At 36.8% G+C, this 26,113-nt stretch overlaps 1 protein-coding gene across 1 annotated transcript in view; it reads right to left on the reverse strand.

Moving 5' to 3' along the window:
* Positions 1 to 2,896: 2,896 nt before the first annotated feature.
* The window catches only part of PIGN (phosphatidylinositol glycan anchor biosynthesis class N), a 64,355-nt gene continuing 41,138 nt past the window's right edge, over positions 2,897 to 26,113 (reverse strand). Inside the window, exons 23-29 of the mRNA XM_015811509.1 lie at positions 24,661 to 24,747; positions 22,968 to 23,023; positions 19,900 to 19,975; positions 17,355 to 17,428; positions 14,621 to 14,663; positions 12,429 to 12,481; positions 2,897 to 4,789 (exon numbers count right to left, since the gene is read on the reverse strand). Of these exons, the coding sequence (XP_015666995.1) occupies positions 4,666 to 4,789; positions 12,429 to 12,481; positions 14,621 to 14,663; positions 17,355 to 17,428; positions 19,900 to 19,975; positions 22,968 to 23,023; positions 24,661 to 24,747 (513 nt within the window). The 3' untranslated portion in view covers positions 2,897 to 4,665. The remainder of the gene's footprint in view (positions 4,790 to 12,428; positions 12,482 to 14,620; positions 14,664 to 17,354; positions 17,429 to 19,899; positions 19,976 to 22,967; positions 23,024 to 24,660; positions 24,748 to 26,113) is intronic.

The following is a 26,113-nucleotide window of genomic DNA, read 5'->3' on the forward strand; positions in this document are numbered from 1 at the left end:
GGATAGCCACTTTACCACACGCACCTTTTCTGAGCATCTGGGTCTGACTGTAGAAGACATAAAAAGTTGGAATGGGGTGAATGGTTATCTGTTGTATTTCTATTTCATTTTAAGGTTCTTGTTCTCCATTAAAGTCTCTGATCCAACTGAGTTCCACTAAAACCAAGGAAACAAATAAAGTATTTACAAAATATTCATTTTACAACTCTTTACTGATGCTTCAGTGTTGTCATTCTGCTTGGAGTCACGGGATTCCAACTTTGTCCATTGTCTACCTTTCTCCAATTTAAAGGTCAGAATCAACCTGGAAATAAATGGGGCTGGAAACAGACTGATAATCGTAACTATATGGCTCATCGGTTTTTTCCAATTAGCAGCTTAGTGGGTGCATTCAAAAGCATTTGAATTTTCTAAACTGCCTTAAAAGAATCCCAATGGACAGCACATTATTGTTATTTAGTCTGGAACTAACTTAGGGCCTCCTTTTCCAGAAAAAGAAGAGAACAACCTGCGTAACAAACTAACCCAGGAAAAACCTCTTTCCAGATACTTCTTCCATCCAGCAATCCAACAACAACCCTGACTGAAGCAGGATGAATAACTACTGTTCTTTCTTCTGAATTAAACTGCCATTTATCCTCCCTTTCATCCAAATCACAAGACTCACTTTCACATCCTTTCTGATGGAGATGAGACAATTATGTGCCATCCAGGATGTTCTGAATAGTGCTCTAATTCCAATCTCCTAATGACTTCCTCCCACATCATGTAGATATTAACTAATATGAGAGACAAGACAGATCCAGAGTTCGGCAGGTAGAAGAACCATTTCTTAGCATCTAGAATCGAAGTATCTAGGAATGCGAAAACACCAAATCCTGATGTAACCATGATATTGTAGAATAATAAGTGACGGTTCTGAAGCTGCCAATAATTCAATGACAGGTAGCAGCTGTCAATACAATGATTCCTGTGGGGACCATCCATCCTGTTTGTTAGTTAGGTAGCCCGATCTCCCAAACAGGCATCTTATATCTAATTACCAGAGCATTGGAGGAAAAAAAACATCCCTGAAGCCAAATTAATTTCATTTTTAAATGAAATTAATTAAATGGAAGAGTAGACTATACAAATTTCACTATTATAAGAAGGCAGCTTCAACATAACTAAAGAGTTTGACATGTGCATCTGATATATCTGATGCTGGGTTAAAACACAGAACGGTTGTAAATATTATAAGATATCCTCTAGTAATAACACTCTTTCCCAATTACCTTCTTGGGGAATTGTGACCACTTGAGAACTTTTGTTTTGGAATAAGGCAATTATAGATAATCAGTGGAGCAGCAGTGCAGCTAATTTGTAAGTAACCTGTTCAAATGCAACTTTCAGAAGCCTGGGGGTGAAGGTGTGCTGTTTGGCTGTGTGCTGTGCATTTTTATTTCCTTGCTGAATGCTACCCAGTGTCTTAGGGGACTGGGGTGCATTATAAACATTATAAAATAAATAATACACAATTATTTTACAGCATTTCCAAAACACTAGGCACAGTACAAAAGACTATTTCCACGTAATCTTAAATAACTGAAAGAAGCTTGCAAAATATCCAATCATCCTATTGGCGATTATGCTTAACAAAAAGCAATGAAAAAACAAGAAGTTGTTATACTGACCACCACTGCTGCAAATAACCTTAGAAGCTTATCAAGATTTCCCCAATCAGTTCAATGACTTTGGCATGACTTTGCTGACATGTAAGTTGCTAATCATTATGTTTTTTTAAGGGTACATCAAGTGAAGACGTGCTAGGTAGATACTCAGTTCAGCAGGCGAACAATCGAACTCAATTGAAATTGCCAGAACTTCACATAAACTTATTGTGTGCACTAAGCTATATGTTACTCAGGTATTCTACTGCTGACTAGGTAATAGAATGACAATTTGGAAAACATTCAATGTCCTTCTAAACAGCTCAAGGACTTCTGTTGACCAAATTACTAGTCTAGGATGAATGTAATAAACGATGGAAATTAACTGGTGTACATTATCCACAAATAAACTTCTTTTCTCAACTTCAGTCTACAATTGAGATGGCTAGTTCATTCCTAGTGACCTAATGTAAAGAAAGGAATTAGCTTCCTTGGGTTCTCACCTTCTCTCATATTTTTGGCTTGGAATTAAAGACCAATGAATCTAGGATTTATGTGTGTTCAAAAGATAGGGCAGATAGGTAATTTCACAGTGCAATCAATTGTTCAAGGTAAGACTGCTAAATTGTCAGAATTATGTTAACCCTCCAGAGCTAGAGAAATTTCAAATAACAAGGACAAACACTTCTGACTTTTCATCCAGAAGAAGTCTAGGAATAACTTCCTCAGATTTTCCATTAGGGATGTATAAAATAAGTCCCGAAAAGTGTTCACCCATAATAGGATTAATAGCATGATCAGAAGAAGTCAACTAAGGTCAGCGGCACTGTAACTCAACCAAAACAATACTAATTGGATTAGCAAATCTACCTTTCTACTGCACAGTGGGAGTAAAAAGAAGCCAGATTTTAGATATTTTTCCACTCTATGTGTTTATATATGTGAAAGCTGCATTAATGTGCTTTTGTTTATCACATCACTCCAACAAAGCTCTTCTTCTATTTTGGAGCGGGTGTAGTTCTATCCTTTGTTTCTCTTTAAACCTAACTTATTTATTTTGGCAGAAAATATTTACATGGCATTTATTTGCAGGGTGGTTTTTTTAAACTATGACATTCTTTCCTTTTTTGAAATGACTTTTTTTTTGTTCTATTAGGAATGTTTCTCCACTTCTTAACCAACGCAGTGATACTGATTATTAGAGCTGTATAGTGCATAGAATTTGAAGGCAAAAAAGGCAGTCAACAACTATTTAAACAAAAATCCTTTTTTCGGAGATTGCATGGCAGTTGAGGAGAGCAGGTAATAAATTCATGTCTCTACATGCTCTAAAACATCTTATTACCTTGGATCAAGTTTCTTGACCTTACCAGCTACAGGCAGATGAACTTTTCTAGTATTTTTGTGGCATGTTATTTCCTTGTTTCAAGAATATAAATCAATGCTTTTGTCTACTATCACATGGATATTCCTATTGGGGTGGCTGGATTCTAGAGTTTTACTGACATAGAGCCAAGAGGCTGGAGAGCTACAGCAATTTTCAGGATGAACAGGTTGCTGATATGTTCCAGTTGTGACAACTACCACGGTGTGCATGTTTCATTTTATTTTTTTTTACAGTTCCTTATAATTACGGCAAGCTCCTACACCACAGTATAATTTCTCATGGACACCATTATTTGCACTGACAAATTAGAAATCTGAATAATGATGGCTTTCGTAGGCTATATGCACTTACAAGTCCATTCTCCCAGCAATGTACTATATTGCACTACTGTATTGCCCTGGAGTTTTTTTTAGCTCAAATGTGTATTTGTAGAGAATGGCTGATTTCATACTGAGCAAATTGTAGCTCAATGGTATATTACATGCTTTCCCTGCAGAAGACTCTCAAGTCAATTGCTGAATATATTGAATTAAAAGGATCAGGACAAAGGTGATTAGAAAGATCATGACAAAGCCTCTGTCTGAGGGCATGAAAAGCATTTTTCCAGTCAATGCTTCAAATTATTCAAGAAGGCACCACAGTAGCAAAAGCTAACCTATACTAAAAGAGAAATAAATTCAGCTCAAGTGCTGAATGTTGGCTGTAAAACAATCTCACACAGCTCTTATCCAACTGATATTTGTATGAGAGCTGAGGAAAGTTTTAACTTTAACAGCTACTATTGAAAACATTTGTTATAAAAGATAACTCTTTGCCTTGGTAATCAGCAAATATGGTCTCAAGCACATAACTTGAGCAACCAACTGGTTTTCTAAATAATTCAGGTGGTTTAGTTGGTAGCTGTATAGTTTGTTGGATGGTTACAAATAGAGTTTGAACAGGTAGAGCTGGTTTTCAATATTTGTTCAGACAATTCCTTACAGAGCAAATGAAGCAGTTGTGAGAGGAAAATTGGACAAACGTTGATACATCATTGGTGTATGATGAAAACTATTTTTGTATGTTTTATAAAAAGAGGGAAAAAACCATTGCAGCAAACAAATATAACTAGTCTGTATCTTAAAATGGAAATTCCATTCATACACAATCTCATCCCAATACATACATCTTTAAACCTGATCTGAATCCCCAAAGTGAAAAGTAGTCTGCCATATATCACAGTGAAAACTTAATTCTCTATTGTTTGTTCCAAACCTGGCTTGGGAGTAGGACCAGACACAATGCTTAGCTTGTTAGCAGCTCATGAAATTAATTGTCTTGTCTTCTAGAGAAACCAATAAAACAAAGTTCACCTTGCTGCCGTTCTTTTGAGTCCCTTCTGTAAACACAAGCACAGCATTTGCTCCCAACAATAAGCACGGTTATATATAGTAGTTGTTCACTTTGAGATTGGAAGTTCCTTTGAAGGAAAATGAAGGAACAAAATTTAATTCCATAGAGAAAAGATGACAAGTTACTTTGTGTTCTTCAGCATCAAGTTCTTCAGGAGTCTCTAGCAGCCAATTTCATAATTCTGTCTGTCCTTTGGAAGAATGAAGATTCTATCAAGACGAGTCCTTCGGTAATTTGTCACAATGAATGGCGTTTAGTTTCTTCCCAAAGCTCCAGTCTCTTTGTAGTGAGCAGCTGGGCCACTCCACTTAAAAGCATCAGGAAAATAGTGAAGGACATCACAATGACATAATGGCTTATACTGCAATGAAGAGAAAATGATGCATTAGAATGAAGCAGTTTACAAATCAAGTAATCTAAAGGAACTAGGTTTACTGGTAAAACTATACACATTGTTAATTGTTCCACTGTCAGGAATTTTTTCCTTAATTCTATGTCAGTTGTCTCCTTGATTAATTTCCATCCATTGCTTCTTGTTCTGCCTTCTGGTGCTTTGGTAGATGGGCTGGCTTTCTCTTCTTTCTCCCTCAAATATTGGAACACTGCTATCATGTCACCCCTAATCCTTCTTTTCACTAGACTAGTCATACCCAATTCCTGTAATGGTTCTTCATGTTTTACCCTCCAGCTCACTAATCATCTTTGTTACTCTTCTCTGCACTCTTTCCAGAGTCTCACCATCTTTTTCTATATTATGGTGACCAAAATTGGAGGCAATATTCCAAGTGTGGCATTACCAAGGCATTATAAAGTGTTACTCACACCTCACGTAAAATCTTGATTCTATCCCTGTTAATGCAGCCTAGGATTGCATTGACTTTTTTGGTGGCTGCAGCACACTGCTGCCTCATACTATATTTATGTGATTGTCCACTAGGACTCCAAGATCCCTCTTGCAGTTGCTGCTATTGAGCCAGGTTTCACCTATTCTGAACCTGTACATTTGTTTTTTCTTGCCTAAGTATAAAATCTTTTTCTCACCACTGACTTTCATTTTGTTAGATAGGGCCCAGTGTTCAAGTCTGTCAAGATCCTTCTGGATCTTGAGCCTATATTCTGGAGTGTTGGTTATTCCTGCCAGCTTGGTGTCATCTGTAAATTTGATGAGTTCTCTTCTATTCTCTCATCTAAATCATTTATGAAGATATTGAAGAGTATTAGGCCTAAGATAGAACTTTGGGTACTTTTCTGCTTCCTTCCATGTAGATATAGTTTCATTAAGGACTACATGCTGAGTGTGATTTGTCAGTTAGTTACAAATCCATCTGGTGGTGATGCTGTCTATCACACATTTTTCTAACTTACTAAGGAATAGGTTGTGGTCTACTATGTCGAATGCCTTCCTGAAATCCAAGGATACTATATCCACAGCATTTTGCTAGTCCATTAATTCAGTCACTTTATCAAAGAATGAATTAAAAGCCACTTGACTTTAAATCAGCCAGAGTTTGCCCTCGATCCCTTAACATTTAGGAGAACCAACCAACAGCATTACTCAGTTTGTATAAAGAAGTCAATAATTGACAGGTAGGATAATCAAACTGCAGGAACCATTCTTTCAACAATTTGACTAACACCATACAGTTGTCCAAAATTCTTATAATAAACACAACCTCTCTAGGAGGAAAATATTAGTTTTGTCATCCAACTGATTTTTTTTTCTTCATTTCCAAGTAGTTTCATAGATAACAAAACTGTTATTGAATTTGTTCTCCTTTTAATGTAGAACTTTGTGAAACTTTATGAGTTCTGCATTCTATATTAATATCTTCTTTTCCTTCCCCAAAAGCTGTACGCAAGTAAGGAATAAAGCATAAGTCTCCATACTTAGATTTTGGTGTTTAAAAAATACAGAGATTATTTGATGACTATACTAATTTGTGTTTTAATCTTCCTAAGCTCAGATGAAATTTTAATTACTCTGAATAATTAAAAGGAATTCATGACTGCATATTTTGTTTGTTCAGAGTCAGAAGTTCAACTTAGTAAGAAATACCTGTTGTAGGATATGGCTAAATGTAAAACAAACAACTGACACTCCATAATCAGTAGACAATAGTAATTCACAATTGCTTGAACTGATTCTTTGACATTTCGATTTTAAATGTGTCCAGAATCAATCTAACACCCACTTGCTAAATTGCAAATCAAACAACTCTCCTTTCTTCCTGAATTCACCCTTTTACTTCCTTTAAATTATTTTTCAACATCCATCTTTTTCGGTTAATTCTTTGACTCAGCTCCATATTCTTACCAAAATGAAGTCTAAACTGATTTAAAGAGCTAAAGTAAATGCATATTCTTCCCTGTTACCTGTAACACCACCATTTCTTGTGTCAAATTTTAGACACTAAGAATCTTGGAACAGAGACAGTCTTTTTAATGATATTTATAGTTAAACATCATAAAATGCTACTAAATGAATGGCTGAAATGAGGGAAGCAGGTTTCTTTGCAGAACTTACTGTGATGAACACAAACTGCCATGGGGAATTTCATTCTAAATTATATATATATATCTCACACAAACACACAGAGTATATAAGGTTAAATGAACTGATATAATTTGTTCCATGTATGAACAAATGAAACACACCCACCCACCAAGACTGTATACCCATTTTACACAGCAGTTGCCCAATAAAGAAGATCTGTAGGAACAAAAGTTTTTAATGTCTTCTTTGAACGTGACCGTATTCCTTTTCATTTTTTCCCCAATGGAGAATTAGAGGCAGCGGTTCATCATAGGCTTTAGGCAGAAGTCTATCACAACTCTGCTACCAGAAATCCGTGACCAAGCATAGCATGGATTAGAAGCAACAGCTATTTGCTTGTGTTTAATTTATTTTCTGCGTAAGCTAGGATTCTTTGTCTGATGCCTAAGGACTGCAGTGGATAATCATCAGATTGAACATTCAAGCAATGAAGCGTAATAATTTGAGGCAAGGCAACTGTATTTATAAAATGCAATATGGTTTGGGTTGGATGTACATGTGTGCACATTTTTAAACAATAAAAAACAATTTAGCCAGGATGTATACTGTATCATGCTAAGCCAGGCTACTGTTTTACAAGGAATGGCACCTGATCACACTCATTGGCTCCATTCCCTGAGCAATGCAACTAGCAAATGGATGTCACTGTTTAACGCAGTGGTTCTCAACCTTTTTAATGCCGCGACCCCAACCGGTCGTAAGTCGAGGACTAAACTGGTTGTAAGTCGAGGACTAAACCGGTCGTAAGTCGAGGACTTTCCCTGCCCGGGAGCGCTGCGCATGCGTGGTTCCGCCCCCTGCGCCGGCCGAGGTGTAGCTGGCAAGCGGCAGAGACGGAGCAGGCCGACCACCAGCTGGCCCAGCCCAAGGGAGGTAAGGCACCCGCCGGAAAAGGGAAAAAAAATGGCGGACAAAAAAAATGGACAAAAAAAATGGCAGACAGCCTTGCTTGGCGACCCCCCATGAAATGGTCGATCGACCCCAAATGGGGTCCCGACCCACACATTGAGAACCACTGGTTTAACGCATAGCATATATTCCAAATGCACAGGTTACAGGCTGGTCACAATTACCTAGAGAACACAATCATAAACAAATATTGGCTGCATTCTCTAGTTAGTCGACGCTCGATATAAAGTGCATCTTGCATTCAGAAAACACTCTTAAGTGTAGATAGTTGTTTGAATATCAAATTACCTAAAGAGAATGGAAAACTAGGGGGACTATTCTATGCTTACACTGATTTAATGTGACGTTTAAGCATTTCTTGAACACCTTTTTATAAAAACAGAGGGTAACAAGTGCAGAGGTGACACACCTGTAAACTTCACACGAGTTTCACTCTTCCCTATAGACATAAATTGCATTAGCAGTCTAGAACACTTTTGACTAGCCACATGATTGATAGTAGCTGTCTTTTTCCATTAGAAGTAATTTAATGTGTAAAAATCTATTTCTGCTGCTTTGCCTTTAAGCTGCAATAAAAATCCTGGATCTCAGATTAAAAGAGAGCATTTGGAATGGTACAGAATCGCGTTCCACAGAAGAGCTGAAACTTGGTTGGGTATATGTGCAGAGAGGCATATGTTCTACCGCTGAGCTAGAATTGCCTAGCAGAGCCTGAATGAGGCATTCTCATCATGCCAATCAAAGCTTACAAAGAGTGCTGCTAATCAGGACGAGGACGCAGCATGATTCGGAAACTGCTCATATTCAATCATGATTAGAGAAGGAACATCGGGGGGGATAAGCTGTGATCTGAAGAGGTTGGTTGATGCATCAGGAAGTAACTTCTTTTGAAAGTTTTAAATGCCTCCCATGCTGATTCTTTCCATTCTTTCCTGATCGTGCAAAGGCAGGCATCAAAAGCAAAACTGGAGGCATTTCTTTTTAAATAAAGATCTTAAATTTTTATGCCTCCAAGACTACGCGTTCATATGTAGCTAAAATTTAAGTAACGGGTCAGGACATTTTAAAAAGAATGTTGGGTCTCTTGTTCCATGAGGAGAGTAAATGCCATTTCATTTTATAGAATTCTATAAAGAAAGCCAGCGAACTACGTTAAGCCTCAGTTCTGAGTCAAAGAAAGAATGGGAATTATCTATTCATAATTCACAAGACTCCCATTGAAAGGGTACTTTGTCAGGTATGATTTAAACCAGGGGTGTCCAACCTTGGCAACTTTAAGTCTTGTGGACTTCATCTCCCAGAATTCCTCAGCCACATGGCTGGCTGGGGAATTCTGGGAATTGAAGTCCACAGGTTTTAAAAGTTGCCAAGGTTGGACACCTCTGATTTAAACAATTGTTGAACCATGAGCTCTGTGCATTGTTAGAAAATATCCAGTGATTTGTTTCAAAATGTATCTTGCTCAGAAAAAAAAATGAAAATAAGCTTGAGGAAAATGCTGATAGGCAGCTTCCTCATTGGTTTACCTCCAGAAAAATTAGTTTACCTTCTGAAAATACAATTGTTTGCTGATTGGCCAGGCCAACCAAGGCAGCGGTTTTGAGATCAAGAAAATGTTCACAGGGCGAAAGCCACTTTGTGACAATTACCAGGATATGCTTCTCAAATTCCAAATTTGCTCATCAACAATTCAGAGAGGCTGGTTTACTAGAGGAAAAGTCATGCACAGAGTGCCAGAAAATTGAGTAAAATGGCATAATAGCCATTTCAGATATATGAAAACTAGACAAATACTGTATTTTGGAGATGAAGACTGCAAGGACATAGATACTGCACGAATTATGTAAAACTTAAAGAAAAATGGGCATTTATACTGGTGTAGCATTGAAACCAAAGCTGATTTGTATCATGAAATAGCCACGTAAATCATGGATGGTGTACATCAGTGATGGCGAACCTTTTAGAGATTGAATGCCCAAACTGCAACCCAAAACCCACTTATGCATCGTCGAGTGCCGGGTGGGTGTGGCCCATTGGGTGGGCGTGACCCATTGGGTGGGCATGGTTGCGGTGGTAATGGCAGACTGGGTGGGACTAAAAAGTTCAATCAATCAATTCCAATGTTGCAAGATCTTTTTTTTTCCCGCAAGAAGTTGAAATTGACTGATTGAACCTTTTTTTTTTTTGCACACGGCGGCGGAGGCCTAAAACGAAAAGGTTTTATAAAACCCAGCTGAAGGCCTAGGACTGGGTGATGGCGCGCATGCCCACAGAGAGGGCTCTGAGTGCTGCCTCTGGCACCCGTGCCATAGGTTCGCCACCCCTGGTATAAGGTGATGTACAGATCCAATCATATAGTTGTAAAAAGGCTCCAGTTCAAGTGCCATCTCCAGTTCCAGAATTATTTTCTCTATGAATAGGGTGACCAGAAAGTCTTCGTTTAGGAAGAGGAGTTGTAAACTTATTAAACAAATTATTGAGTGATTAATAGATCTGTCTACTAGTGTCAGGGCAGGTACCGCTACCCATATGGATTTGGGCAAGCCTGATGCTCAATAACCTCTTCAGATAGATAATAGTTTGGGAGTTCAGCTTTAGTTATCATGACTGATTGAACCTTTTTTTTTTTTTGCACACAGCGGCGGAGGCCTAAAACGAAAAGGTTTTATAAAACCCAGCTGAAGGCCTAGGACTGGGGTGACGGCGCGCGTGCCCACAGAGAGGGCTCTGAGTGCCACCTCTGGCACCCGTGCCATAGGTTCACCACCACTGGTGTACATCAATTAATGAACCAAATTCTTTCAAAAGCCTTGAATTTGAAGAAATGTTTTATTTGCAGTTCAAACTGTGATTACTAATTCACCCAAGTGATTTACTACTTGATTCTGAAATTATCAAAGGAATAACAAAGATATGGTAACTTTTAAGATTGCTAGAAAGTACTAGGGGCGGAAGTCATATATAGTGTGTTTTATGCATTCTTCTCTTATTAAATGCTTATTAAATTTGCATGCTGCTTACGTCACCATCGAGCAACTCTGGGAAGCTTTTATTAGCTATGCAAAAATGCTAAGTAAAAAAAAAAGTGCTATAAACAATGCAATTCCTAAGAAATTTTTATCATCTAATGGCAGTCTTCAAATATACACGAAGTTATCAACCACCTGTAATACATGCCAGCAGCTCTATTTGGAAGATGAGTTTTCACGGAGAAGTAGGATAGTAATTTTAGAACAATAACAAAAAAAAAAGTTTGCTGAACAACAAACAACAAAGGATCAAGGTTCTACTTCATGGCAGGATTTGCTGTTTTACATGGCAGGCACAGATTATGTTTATAATAATACTGAATATGCAAATTTTATCTTGCTTGAAGGTAAATAAAAAATCTATAGATTAGCAGATATAGATGTATGAATATGAGGAGACAAGGAAAAGATCCATCAACAAGTTTTAAAAAATGTATGTTGAAAGGCATTTTCTAAGTTCAGAAAAATCATTTAACAAAACTCTCCCAGAAGTATACTTTTCATGCTGGCATGAGATTGTACATCTGAATACTTCTCTATACACAACCTGTACAACCTATACAATCTCATGCTGGCATGAGATTGTACATCTGAATACTTCTCTATACACAACCTGAACGACACTGCTAAAAAAACCAAACCAAAACAAAACCTGGAAATAGATAGGAAGAAAGCTAAAAAATTAGCCAAAGCACTAGTTTTTCAGAGGCAGGAGTTGTTTTACAAGGAAAAGTGCTCAAATATACAACTGTCTTTCCATACTTTGGACTTCCACTTTAAGAAGACTGCAGATTATCTGTCTTTTAAGGAGATGTAATTCACCTCAAAATGCAACACTTCGAAATAAGGTTAAAAAATAATCTAGAAGGAACAGGAATGTGACATTGACAGCAGTGAAGGCAGAAATAAATTAGGGATATAACTTATACAGGCTTTCAAGTTTCCTTTGTGCTACCCTACAACAATAAAGAACATTCTTGGAATCCTTGCCATACCTGTTTCTTGACCTGGCCAACCTCAAAGAGTTGATATCAATCTTGTAAGCTTCTCTAAGCTTCTCTTTGCCTTATCTTATGCAAATAAAATCAGGGTTACTTTAAATTTATCATGCTTTCCTCTTTCTTAGGATTACATATGTTTCTGCATGTCTCCCCTTAATGGCTCACTTATTATTTTCCCCTATTGCCAATGTTGGATCTACTTTCTCTTCCACAGCAGATCACGGCTCACAATTTGATAATCACTGCCCAAGCAACATACTATTACCCAACTTAATAAGACAAACACACACACACAAACAAACAAAAGGAAAAAAATAAAACAGGGATAAGAAATTAAAAAGTCATTGAATCCATTTTCTTTGACTAGAACAACAAGCAGCATTTTGCAGAACCACTTTTTACGAAACATTCTTGGTCAAACTGTTAGACTGGCAAACCACGCATATTTTTTGAATAACATTAGGGTAGAAGAAGAAGTCACGGGAGCAGCTAACCAGTGATCTGTACCTTGTTCCAATGTCTAGCCAGCTTCCGTAATCTTTAACCAGAAAGAAGAAGTGCTAGAGAAAAAAACAAAAACAACACAACTGTATTCAGTATCTGTACATTGCCCAATAAAAATGAGAAAACTGAAATGTATATTTGAAGCAGATTGTTCAGGACATGCAAACCCATCTGTAAAAAAAAGCAAAGAAAGGCCAGTCTCCATAAGATGGTATTTAAATAAAAAAAACAAGCTCATACTATGCCTGATAACAAGTCACTAAGAAAATGAATATGTACCAATCTGGTGTAGTGGTTAAAGCATCAGGCTGGAAACCGGGAGACCGTGAGTTCTAGTTCTGCCTTAGGCACAAAACCAGATGAGTGATTTTGGGCCGGCCATTCTCTCTTAGCCCTAGGAAGAAGGCAAGGGCAAGTATTTCTAAAATCTTGCCAAAAAAACTGCAGGACCAGTCCAGACAATTGCTACAAGTCAAGAGTGATTTTAACAACAACACCCCCCATCCCTAAAAGGAAACTGAATCAATTACTGTAAATTTCTATTTGGTTATGAACTCCCTGGGCCCAGACAAATACTTCCACAAACAGACAGTTGCTCTGAACAGCAACCAACCTGCATTTTCTTCACCATGTTTGCTAAAAATGACCCAAAGCGTAATCATGTCTGGCTTTTTTCTTTCTATTTTGCTAGCTAGTGCTTGCAGAGATGGGATGATTCTTACTGGAACAATCATGCTTCTCTCAACATCTGCTTCAGCCTTCTAAATGGTCTTTGGCTAGTCATTTCTCTTTCAGCTTTAATTCCCTATAGCTGCATTAATGATCAACCTAAATGATACCATTACTGAAAAGCGGGCATGCTGAAGAAGCCATAGAGATAGTGATTACAGTTTATTGTCTAAAAATTAGTGTAATTTTCCCCATCTCACGAATATGGCAAAGCAGTCTCTTCTTCACCATAAACTGTTGTACCAGTGGAGGAGAAAGCAACGGAGATAAAAAGAATTCTATTAATTTATTTCACCATTTGGCCAGATGGGCAAAAGTTCTGATTCAGTTTAAGGCAGTTATCAAGCTATACTGCTACAGAACTATCATGTGTTTATCCACTTTAAAATGCTGACAAGTAAAATTTAGAAGATGGTATTTAAGAGGATTCTACAGATTAGGTGGGAGCACCTAGTCAACCATAGTCGCTCCCAGAATAAAGGAAGATCAGAACAGATTAATATTTGGGTGGGATAACACCAGGAAATCTCATGTCTGTATGATATATTGAGAATTTGAAACACAGACACACATACACAGAAAAAGGAAATGGCAAGACCCTTCTATATTGCTGCCAAGAAAACTACACAAATGTAGCCGCCAAGAGTTAAGCTCAGCTTAAGAAGTTTTCACCTTTATTTTGGACTCAACAATAGGTAGCCTGGGATTTGCAAATATTTCCTCCTATTTATGAGATTTCCTGGACCAGTTCAATCAAAACAATTTAGTTATGATGTGACAGAACAAAAACTGGTGTGTCATATTTAACTAATTCCACTGGGAGGAATAAGAGAACATAGATTGGAAAGAATAAAACTCTTCCATTACTGTTCCAAAGACACGTCCCTTCTAGCCAAGTTGTGATGTCTGAATACACTACAGACATTGTATATACGTTAGGGTGAGAGTAGTTTTTAATTTAAATGCTATGTTTATTATAATTGTTTAATCTATTTAATGGATTCTGATCCACCCAACCAAATCTCCCACTATGTCCAAAGATATGCTTATTCAATCCGTCCTGGGTGGTATTTCTCATTACATCTTGCTTGATCATTTGGTATTTCCTTTGAAAAATTAAAGGAGATGCTTTTTTGTTCTGAAAGCAGGGATTTAAAAAATTAAAGTACGTATGCAGGTGCATCTGGTATTCAGATGAAAACTCAGTAGCTAACTTAATGGCCCCATAAAAGAATTGAAGTAATAATACAGACTTATAACTTTTTTGATCATTCATTAAATCATTTCAAAGAATTATAGTGGAGAGAGAGGGCCTATCTGCAATTTATGCAGGGTTTCAAAGTCAACTCACTGACCTAATTCAAGGAACTTTGAAGTCTGAAGCTAATTCAGACATCCCTTGATTGAATTAGCAAAGCTCTCTGGGTTTTGATCTTATTTGTACAAAATGTCCAATAGTAGCTTACCAAAGCCATAATGTCTGAAATCACAAGAACAATGAGAAAAAGCCTGAGGGGAAAAATAAACAGTGTATCAGAAAAGTACAATAATTCACAGTTTAATAAAGCCTCGAAGAACACAAGATGTGTTTTGAAGTACAAAGTAATTCTCTTTTGATCTATTTTCTCAGTATTGCATGTCTTAAGAATATCAGGGCAGCCATACTGTATGTTAACTATCATACATGGAGTGGTCAGGGAAATAAGCAGAATTAAAAAGTAGGCTGATTTGTATGACTTGTCAAAATTAAGCCTGTTTCTTTACAGTTAATGACTCTTCTACATGATTTATTATGTAACTTACCTACCTTTTCCAGGGACCTGACATTCTCTTGACTGATGAAACCCTACTAAATTTTATTATTCAATCTTCCAAAATTTCACAAAGGATTAGCCAGATTTTGAAGATTTATGATATTTATATTCTAATTCTTTCCCAAGGAACACCAAACAGTATACTTGATTCTTCTCTTTCTCTTGGTCCATTTAATTACTTTGGCAGCCCAGTTTCCCTAGTCTTAATCCAGAATTATAACCACTTTACTACATTTATTCAATATTATCTACTCACCCTTACAGAGTAGAAACTGGCTTAATAAGAGAAAGCTGTTTCTCAGGATACTGTTTCTATAACATACACAACACAAGGCAGCTTTGTACCACAATGCCCCTCTGCACTTTTTTACACAACTCTGAGTATCAAATGTAGAATGTACGGCTTGCAAACACAAATGTTCGTTGCTGCTATAAATGTGATCTCAAGCGTATCAGGAAGCCATACTCTATAGTTCCAGGAAAACAGAGGTGGTTATGCTTAATTGAAACAAACACAAAATGGTTTTTAAAATGGGGATTTGGTTCAAATCCTTTCAACCCCATTCACTGAATGGTTTGAGAACATTCACTCAGGTTGTGGGTAGTTTAACATGAATTCTATGCACGGTGTTCTGAATTCCACCAGGTTCATAAATGGTTGAGTATTTATTTCCACTTGGCCTTAAGAAACTAGTTATCTGTATCTGAGGTACCCAAGACCACATTAGGAATACAAGTAAGTTCAAATATCACTAAAGACCTTTGCATTATGATTATCTTTTCATTAAGTAATTGAAATATTTTGAATGTGGATAATGTTCCTGATCACCAATGATTGGCTTTACCCCAGAACTGTGCTAAAGTGCTGCATATAACTGACCTAGCAGCTCAAAAAGAAAATGGGTCATTAACTGTAAGAATTATAAAAGTGCTATCGGTTAGAGTGTGAAAACTCATTAAAATGTGTTGCATTATGGCATTAAAGCAAGATGATTACAACAGCCTCTAACAAATTATATCCAGTCATATTACCAAGATCAGTTTTGTAAATTAACTTTACCTTAGAAGGCCATTAGGACAAGACAAGAAACATTTTATGCTAATTTGCTTAGAAGCTTACTTCTTTGCAAAGTAGATAACTCAGTTGGATACCATCAAAATCACTGAAGGTATCTGATCAGCAGTGATTATCTGTGCCTCTTTTTCTCAGAGATTTGACAGATGCACAGAACATCAAAATCAAAATCAATTTCTATTGATAGCATTAATAATGGCACTGACATTTCTTGATTTGGAATGTGGTAAGTTTCAATTTTACAGCTGGGTTCAAACATTTACCGACTCAGCAGGAACAGCCAGTGTACAGAGGGAGAGCTGATCTGCATTTTTCTTCACCAAGATATAAGACATATCATCGATGTAATCTCTCCACATGGAGGTATATGTATGCCATGCTGCAATTTCCTCAATCATTCAATCTACTCCCCTCTCTCTTTAGAGGGGAGGAAAGAGAAGAATCCTATTAACTGGACAGTGCTATTCAAGTACTGTCCTCTGTATGAATTTGCCTGCATAATATGTTACTTCATCACTGTGGAAAGGCATGCTTGCCTGCATTCAAACTCTCATGAATGTTTTAAAAATCCTACTTTGATCAGAAAAAAAGCATTTCATCCAATAATCTGTTATGTGTGAATTTTCAGCAACTGAGTGGAACTAAAAATGGATCAATCCCTGTTCATTAGGCAGAGACTGAAATCTTAACTTAGTATCTACAATACAGCAACCATGGAAAATTGATACTTGTAAAAATGTAGTCACTATTATGCCAAAGGCATAATGTATGTGTACACAGTCTAAAATATACGATATCATCAAGAGAGTACTGTGTGTGTGTTTGTGTATCATCAATATTGTCAAGAGAGTAAAAGAACTGCAATGGACATGGGCTGGTCACATAGCAAGAAGGACTAGTGGCAGGTGGACCAAGGCAGTCATAGAATGGATCCCACTTGATAAAAAGCATCCATGAAGGAGACCTAAAACAAGATGGATCAACGACATCAGCAAGTATTGCAGGCCCAATTGGCAAAAGAAACCTCAGGACCGTATGGGTTGGAAACATATGAAAGAGGCCTTCATCCTGCCATGGATAGACAGTGGCTAAAATGGTGATGATATACAGTATATGCATCTCTACTGACACACATAGAGAGAGAAATTAACAAAAACTGAATACTTTCTGAAGGGGGGAAAAACTTGGGAACTGAATCTAACGATGGTATAATGATACAAAGCAGCAGCCTACGTGCAGTTTAATTTGTTCCCCACTATCAGTCCCAAAGCAACTTCTGATTCAGTAAATGCATGCACTGAAAATCTTTACCTTTTAGATGATAGCTGGGTTGTGACTTGAATAGCTTCAAAAGCACATGACACGAGAACAAAGGGGATTGCAATCTGTTCAGTAAACACAATTCGGTTAAGCTAATGGCAGGTTCCCACAAAACAAAACAAAGAGAAAGGATGCCCAAATTAACATTGCTAATATTTAGAGAGCCATTTAAGCACAGCCCAAGGTTCATCAGGTCGAATGCAGAGACTGCAATATATATTTTTTTAAACAGCTCAGTGTTGTTTAAGTTTAAAATAAACATTATTTTCAGTCATGGCATATATGGGCTTCTGCATTATGTTAAACCTTTTTAAAAGGTTATTAACATAAATAGACTGCAAAATGACATTTTAAAAAAATGAATTATCTACTTTCAAGGAACATTTTCCATATAAATGTTGAGAAGCAGTTTAGTGATATGGAAAATCATGACGAGGTAAACACATTTTCCTGTCCCGGAACAGCCACCAGTACTATTTACATTGTGGAAACTGTGATAATTTCTGCTACAACAAATCCCCAGAATACAATTTAAGATTGACCATATCCATGTTGTATTATATTGATACAATTCACTCATTTGTTTATTCCCAAATATCTAGATGTATCTGGGAGTTGAAATATATATATATATCGTAAAGCTGCCAAGTTTTTTAAAAAATGTTCTAGATGGTATTTTCGCAAAATGTTGTGTTCCTAATTTGTAAGTGCTTTTTTTAAAAATATGTTGTCCCAATAGTTGTCTTTCAAATTCAGAATCTAAGGCAATACATCAGAGTGATCCAGTTCTGAACTTTCTTGTTCCATACAGTTTTGAAGATGTGACTTGTGGCGTGCATGATAAGGGTATTCAACCTCATCGTTCTTCTATAAGATTTAAAAGACTGTATTCCTAAATTCCATACATTTTTTTTTCTGGGGCAAAATAAAGGATGATCTCATCTCATTTACTCTGGAAATTATGCTAAGTACCTGAAGAGGCAGAGAAAAATGTGAATTTTTTTCTCCTCTCTTTTTCGACATTCATGTAGAACAGCTTCAACTATTTTGATCTAAATCCCTCAAAAGTCTTTCCTAATGGCATTCATGATTTTTTTAAAAAAATATTTTCTTGCAAATTACTACTACAAGTATTGTGTTTCCCCGAAAATAAGACCCAACCGGAAAATAAGCACCTAGCATGATTTTTCAGGATGCTCGTAATATAAATCCCACCCCCGAAATAAGCCCCAGTTAAGATCGTCAGCCAAACGGACGCATTTAGTACCATATTTTCCTCAAAATAAGACCTAACCGGAAAATAAGCCCTAATGCATCTTTTGGAGCAAAAAATAATATAAAACCCGGCCTTATTTTCGGGAAAACATGGTAACGGTAGCAAATAGAGATTGATGTGAAGTATTGTGTATTTCTTTGTAGCATTTTTAGTTTGAAGTGTTGATTTGAACAGCTTGTCATCATCAATGTAGGAGAAGGTGGAGAGACATCACTCCTGCCTCCCGTTACGCAGAAAATAGTTCCTTTCTCTGTGATGAAGGAACACAGAAAGAAATGGCTTCCTATCAGAGGTAAGAGTTTTAGGAATGTGGGTTCCCCTACCCAAGGCATGTAGGGGAAATCAAAACCCTGCTGGGATCCAAGCCCTGCTCCTTTTGTACATGTGTCAAGCATCTACAAAAAGGGGTGGGCTTGAATTGCAACGCCATGATTGCCAAACTGTGGGTCCCTTAAAAGCCCTACATTCTCTGGTGACATCAAGCCTGTGAAAGAAGAGGATCAGGTCTTTGGAATTTACTCAGTTTATCCCTTGGGTCAAAGAATAATAAAAGTGAAGATCAGACAAAATAAAATATGTTAAAACAGAGCCACACTAAACGTCTAATATTCTACATTTGAAAAAGTAACACAAAAACCATACACAAGCCAATTCTCTCTCTCTCTCTCTCTCTCTGTCTGTCTGTCTGTCTGTCTCTCTGTCTCTTTCTTATATCTATCTATCTATCTATCTATCTATCTATCTATCTATCTATCTATCTATCTATCTATCTATCTATCTATCTATCTATCTTAAATTTCTATGCCGCCCATCTCCCCTATAAGGCGACTCTGGGCTGCTTACAATTTATTGAAATAGGTGAAAAATAATTAAAAGATTATTTGTTGGAAAGTGAACCTTCTAACTTTAAGGCATAGTGACAAGGGTACAGCAGAAGTGTAGCTTATCCCAGTAGTTTTGATCTTACTGCATACATCCCATACAAGGTGGAACTTCCAGGTCATGAAACCAGAAGTGCCATGACATCACAGGCTGCTGAGACTTGGGAGGAGAAAGGGAGCCAGTCCATCTTTGGTGATGTCATGGAGGTGGGGTTTTAGTTACATAGTTGTGCAGCACGTCCTGTGACTTCCTGTGGCTTACCGATGTGGCACACCTACGAATCTTTTGGGCTATATAAATTTGTACAGCACAGCGGTTGAAATCCACTGACCTATCTAGTCTAACAAATAACACTTCCGAAAAAAGGCAATTACTGACCTTCCACAATAGCAAGCCTCCCATCAGGAAAGGGCTGAACACAGTCAAGAAGCAATATACTGAGGTTGGATCAAAGCTAGAATTTAACAATGAGAACAGAACAAACATTATTAATGTGCATTTTTGTAGCCAATACTTTCCAGGAGGAAATAGCAATTAGCATGTGTCCTTTGTCTCAATTACAAAATGTGGCATTATTATGTAGCAAAAGAGATACTCTGCTAGTTTATACTGCTTCTACTTTTACAGCTGAACTTTAGAATTTTTTTTTAAAGTATTTTTAAAGCCCCATTGATCTTACAAAATATCTCCTTATATCATCATCTTTTCCACTGATAACTATCAGTCATTGCTAGCTCTGTAAGTAAACAAGTGACATACACAAAAGTACCTGGCACATTACCTATTCCTTGTAATGATTGGCTGCTACTTTTAAGCCAGCTTAATGTTTTTGCTTTTTGCCATATGGAAAGTATTATATTTAGGCTTCTTAATATGGTCTCCATGATCGGCAACAATACCTTATTTGGTGTCCAAGCTTTGGCCCACTTGAATTTATACACCCACGTACATGGTTGGGTTTTTTTTGTCATAAAGGCAGATTGCCAGCTTCCAGTATAAACTTTTATTTCCAAAAATAACACGAGCACAATCTTAAAAAAAACACACGTAGCAGATGGTTGTACCCGAGTGCTTTGTTAACGCTTCAAGAAGACAAGACTAACCTAGGTGGAAGAGTGGTGGAAAGGAGTGCTTTGTGGGATAAGCATCATAAAGAGCATTCCAGCTAGATTTTCCTGTGTGGTTTGTGATTGCCACACCGTGCATGAGCAGTCATTTTGTGAACAGATAAAAGCCCCTGATAAGCAGTTTTATTTATCACGAGCACAAATGACATGTTCAAATTCCAACTATGGAATCCCAAATATGATTACCACACTATGCATAAGCAACCATTTTGGCAACACATAAGGTCCCTGCCGGCCGGTTGCCTGCAATTTGGCAGTTCCAGTCTCACCAGGCTCAAGGTTGACTCAGCCTTCCATCCTTCCGAGGTTGGTAAAATGAGGACCCAGCTTGTTGGGGGGCAATATGCTGACTCTGTAAACCGCTTAGAGAGGGTTGTAAAGCACTGTGAAGCGGTATATAAGTCTAAGTGGTATTGCTAGAGCACAGGTGATGTTCTCAAAATTGCAAATATGCCCGTCAACTACATAGTCTTTTCTTTTCCATAGAACTATGTTGGAACAGGTTTCATACTGTTCTTATTCCATCCATAGTCCCTCTTCCTTTAATAAATGTATATGTGGGTCCAACTGGAAAAGAAATACTCAGACGTTGTACAGATACACTGAAGCTGTAGCATTCCATATCCGGTTCTTTATGCATTTGTTATGTGGACCAGAAGCCTCAGAGTGAACCTATACACAATCCGCAGGCTGGAGCATGTTGCTGAATTGTGTTTTCTTTCCTTTCATTCAATATTTTAGGAAAAATCCATGCTATTAAATAAGTATTTTTTGCAGAGATATCATTCATATTTTCACTAAGTTACAGCTTCATGTTGGGAAAGGTGAAATTATTTTTGCATATGAAGTGACTACAATACTGCAAAAAGATAATTTAAATGTGAACGCATGCGTGCATCGTGTTTCTATTTAAGACGAAAGGGAAAACTGAGCTGTTGACTAAGGTCAGAGACGAGAAAGTGCTTAGGAACAGCAGTCTTAACTGCATGGGCCATCTCTGTATTCCACAGATAAGCCAAGGCTTTGATAGTTATCAGAGCAAGATGAAGCGGGAAAGCCCCCAAGAAAACCATCTGGAGCCACAAGATGCTTGGCTCAAGAGGTTTATTGCAGCTGCCAGTTGAAAACTTATCAGAGAGTTTTCTGTTTATGACAAGAGAGAAACTCCACTTTCAGATCAGCATGAGCTATGCTGAATGCATGGGGCCAGGTGCAAATTCCCATTAGGGAAAGGTCCATAATCATTATAGTGTATGTTGACATCTTGAGTCATTCCTGATTGGGCAGCCTATACTGAAACCCATCAGAGGAAGGAATCTAGGGTAACCCAGGACAACACCAAAGATCCCTCAGCTAATCAGAAATAGACATTGTTACATAGTAAACTACAGGTAGTCTTCGACTTACAACAGTTCACTTAATGACCGTTCAAAGTTACAATGACCATTAAAAAAGAGACTTAGGACCGTTTTTCACACTTACAACCATTGCAGCATTCCCCTGGTCACGTGATCAAAATTCAGGCACTTGGCAACTGATTCATAGTTATGACAGTTGTAGTGTTCCGGGGTCATGTGATTCCCTTTTGCAACCTTCTGACAAGCAGTCAATGGGGAAGCCAGATTCACTTAACAACCATGTTACTAACTTAAGAACTGCAAGAAAAGTTATCAAATGGGATAAAATTCACTTAACAAGTGTCTCACTTAGCAACAGAAATGTTAGGCTTAATTGTGGTCATAAGTCGAGGTCTTCCTGTATATGCTACTCCATCCTGGGTATTTAAAGGCAGAGAAAACAAGGCAAGAAACATTTATAAAATATCAGCTAGAGCTTCAAGTTTGTAAGATGGAGCTCCTACAACTCACAACTCACTTTCCTTACCTCTATCCTAGATTGTTGGAACATTAGAGTACCTAATGAAAGAGATGGAAAAAGTTGATTCTCTACTCCACTCTCAGTAAGGTAATGAATGCCAGGATAGAGCTTTCATCCAGATTTAAATTGTTGGTAAAAGATACTTTACCCTAATCTGGTATTAAAAAATGGGATCTCTCTGTCACCTAAACACACTTTCCTATAGTTTCCCCTTTACAAATGGAAGGAAATATTTGGTGAAATTCCCTAAGGGTAGAGAAAATTTCTGATCCTGCATATTCCTTTCCCCTCATCATGATTAATACAAAACATTCCAGAATATGCAATATTATATGTAATTATAAAGGCATTTGTTTAAATTGTTTAGTGTAGAAACAAGTAAGCTGAAACAGAATGGAGGGATTGCAATTTTGCTTTTAAGATCAGCTTAGATCAGTTTACCTGTTAATAGAAGCTATATTTCCAGTCCCAAAAAAGGCCGTCACTATGAAGAAAACCTGCATCAAGTTGAGGAAAATGCAATATTGCCAACAAGGTAACGAAACATAATTTTGTTTAGCACAATGTTTTTTACAAAGGTTAGAATCTCCTGACTGATCCAGGAACTAACAAGTATATACACTGCAATTCTATGAATGTGTACTCAAAATTATGATTTATAACATTCATCTGAGAACACCAACCAAAATTGCAACTTTTAGTGAGATTAATATGCCAGCCAGGCTACTAAACCCATATACATATATGAACAAACAGCAAATCACTGCAGCTCCCTCTTTAACTTTGCACAGATATTGCACTCTTTGGTTCCTTAAGATGAAATAGTTATTGAGACATTAGTTTATATGTGTAGAAAGAAGAAGAGGAGAGAAGAAGAATTCAAACTTCTTGTACCTGGAGGTCCCTGCTTATCCATCTAAATAGACATTTCTCTAATAATTTAAAAAATATTGTTGCCAGCCCATCTCTCAGGATGATTGAGGTTACACTCCATGGCAAATCTGGTGCACCAGTTTCAGCTCATCTGTATTAGGTCCAGATGATTTGAAACAAGTTCAATGGAACTAACAATAGCTGAAGGATGCAACAATTCTTAACAAGTGACTATTCCAGTCATTCAGCTTTCACTGTCAAACAGGAAAAGCAAAACCAAATGGCCATCAGGTAGTTTCAGCAAAGGAGAACAAGTCAAGTCCAGATTGAGGTCTTTAAGGCCAGCAAGGTTGAGGTCAGATGACCTGATAGTCTTTTGGAAACTTCAAAGCTTGCATAATAATTCATGAGCAAAAAATGTCTAAGCTGTTAACTACTTTATAGACATCCAGAATACTATATCTGTAGTTTCATTTTATTCATTTGTTTGTTGATAGATTGACTGTTTCTTGGTTTTATTTTTCTTTTCTTTTTTTTCTGCCTTCAAATCAGTGTTGACTCATGGCAAATGCCTGGGAGTTCTTGGAGTCAGTCAAGATCAACAATGTAATATGTCATTATGACAAAATTATGGTTTTTGTTTGTTGTATTTCTTTCACTTTTTTATCAGAACACTTTGTGTGTACGTATGTATATCCATGAGTATTATCCTTGCATTTCATTTCTTTTTTCTTTTTTATCTGAAACTAAATTCTGTAAAAACAGTGTTGTAATACTCCATTTTGTTAAATTATTATAAGATCTTACAATATTTAATATTTGCTATGCCCGAAGAACTCATTACATTAGCCTAAATGTTATATTTTCAAGAATGTTTACGGACAATTAATAATGATTTAAAAAGGCAGACAGGTTTTTTGATTAATTCTTATTAGTAGAAAACCTAAATGCATGGAAAATAAGATTTTCCGTCCTTATGTCTGAAGTGTATTAAAGAAGCTATATCAAGTTAATTGGTAGCTAACACATTCTAAGTAACAAATTTATAGATTGATAATACTTAGAAAAAGTCAAAATTCCATTGTTGTCACGATTGCTTTGTGGTAGTAATTCAATCATAATCCTAAAATAAGTCTATCGAAATAACCTTGAAAATAATAAATCATTTAGGCAATAACTTCCTAAAAGCAACTGCTTTTTTAAAAAAAATCATCTTCACTGTGCCCTAGCTGAGTATCTTTTTTCCTAAGTCAAAGGATACAAAGAAAAAAGCTCTCCTGATATCATCCACATTAAGTGGTCGAAACTGGGTTATATCTGTAGGGCAAGAAAAGCTGAGAACCGAAAGCTATAAAGACAGAAAAAGAAAAAATTAGCATCATAAAATCAGGTAGGATTATGTTCACATTAAAAGTATATGTCCCCAAGAACAAATGAGAAGTTAAAGAGTGATACTTCCAAGTTTCCAGAAAATCAACACGTGTTTTCTCCTATAACTTTATTATATCTCAATTATTATTTCAAGAAAGTTACTTTTCAAATACTGTTAACTAGTCAAGTACTTCTGTTGCCTTAAATAAGTGAATAATACTCTGACCTATCAATTGGCTCTCGTTTATTTTTTTTTCCCCTTTTCCCCACTGTCCTACAAAATAGTATATTTTTTCCTAATCCAGAAAAATTGATTTTGCTTTCTAGCAGTATCCTGTAGAACTTTATGGAGCAAAGATATTGCAGCGCCAAATCAATACTGAAAGTTAACTTGTTTTCCTCTAAGTCTAATTGGTTTCTAACATCTTTTGCTCACTGCTCTCACAGAAGAACATACCCTGGATTCGGAGACTTAAATAAACAGAATCAGAGATAAAGGACCACAAAAAAGGCATCTTGTACGCTTCTTGTTAACACAAAATCTTCCATGCAGAATGCAATCTACATTGTGCTAATGCATTATTGCCCTCTCTGCTTTAACAACTCCAGTCAGAGAGGCAAATATTAGCAGATTATTATGGAACAAGTTTTCATTATTATAGTTCTAAGCTACATAGCCACCCACATAAAATAAGGCTGCTCCATCTTCAACATGATGTCTTTCTATATATTTGAAGTTGTCTATCATAGTTTCTTTTCTAAACATATTCAGCTCTTCCAAGCATTCCGTCAACTTTTAAATCCCTCAAAGTCTCCCTCTTTTGAATGTCTCCGGATCTACTGATGTCCTTCTTAAAATGTGTTATGCAACACTCAGCACAGTACTCCAGATGGGATTTATGCACACAACATAATAAAATCACCTCTTTCTTACGTTTCAATTCATTTTCTTAACAGTGAAATACAGTAAAATTCACCAACAGAAAAAGATGTACAGCATATGTGTACAAGTGCATAACATATATGCTATAGAGAAATAAAAAATATAGCAATTATATGTACAGATATGTGCACAAGTGTATAACACATATGCTATAGAGAAATAAAAAAATATAGCAATTATAATAAACTAAAAAGCAAAACAAACTAGTAAAACGATGTATATAATGCCCATTTGGTAACAGTATAAAATCAATTCAATCCTTAAGCTTATAAATTAAGTATCAGCCCCATAGAAACATACATCAATAATATCACCTCTTGTGATTTGGATACTATTGTTCCATCAATGTAGCTTAAGAGTGCATTTGCTTGCTTAATAGCCACATCACATGGACAGGATT

The sequence above is a fragment of the Protobothrops mucrosquamatus genome, unplaced genomic scaffold (genome assembly GCF_001527695.2).
Source record: "Protobothrops mucrosquamatus isolate PMUCROS unplaced genomic scaffold, P.Mucros_1.0 scaffold43, whole genome shotgun sequence".
Classification (NCBI taxonomy): Eukaryota; Metazoa; Chordata; class Lepidosauria; order Squamata; family Viperidae; genus Protobothrops; species Protobothrops mucrosquamatus.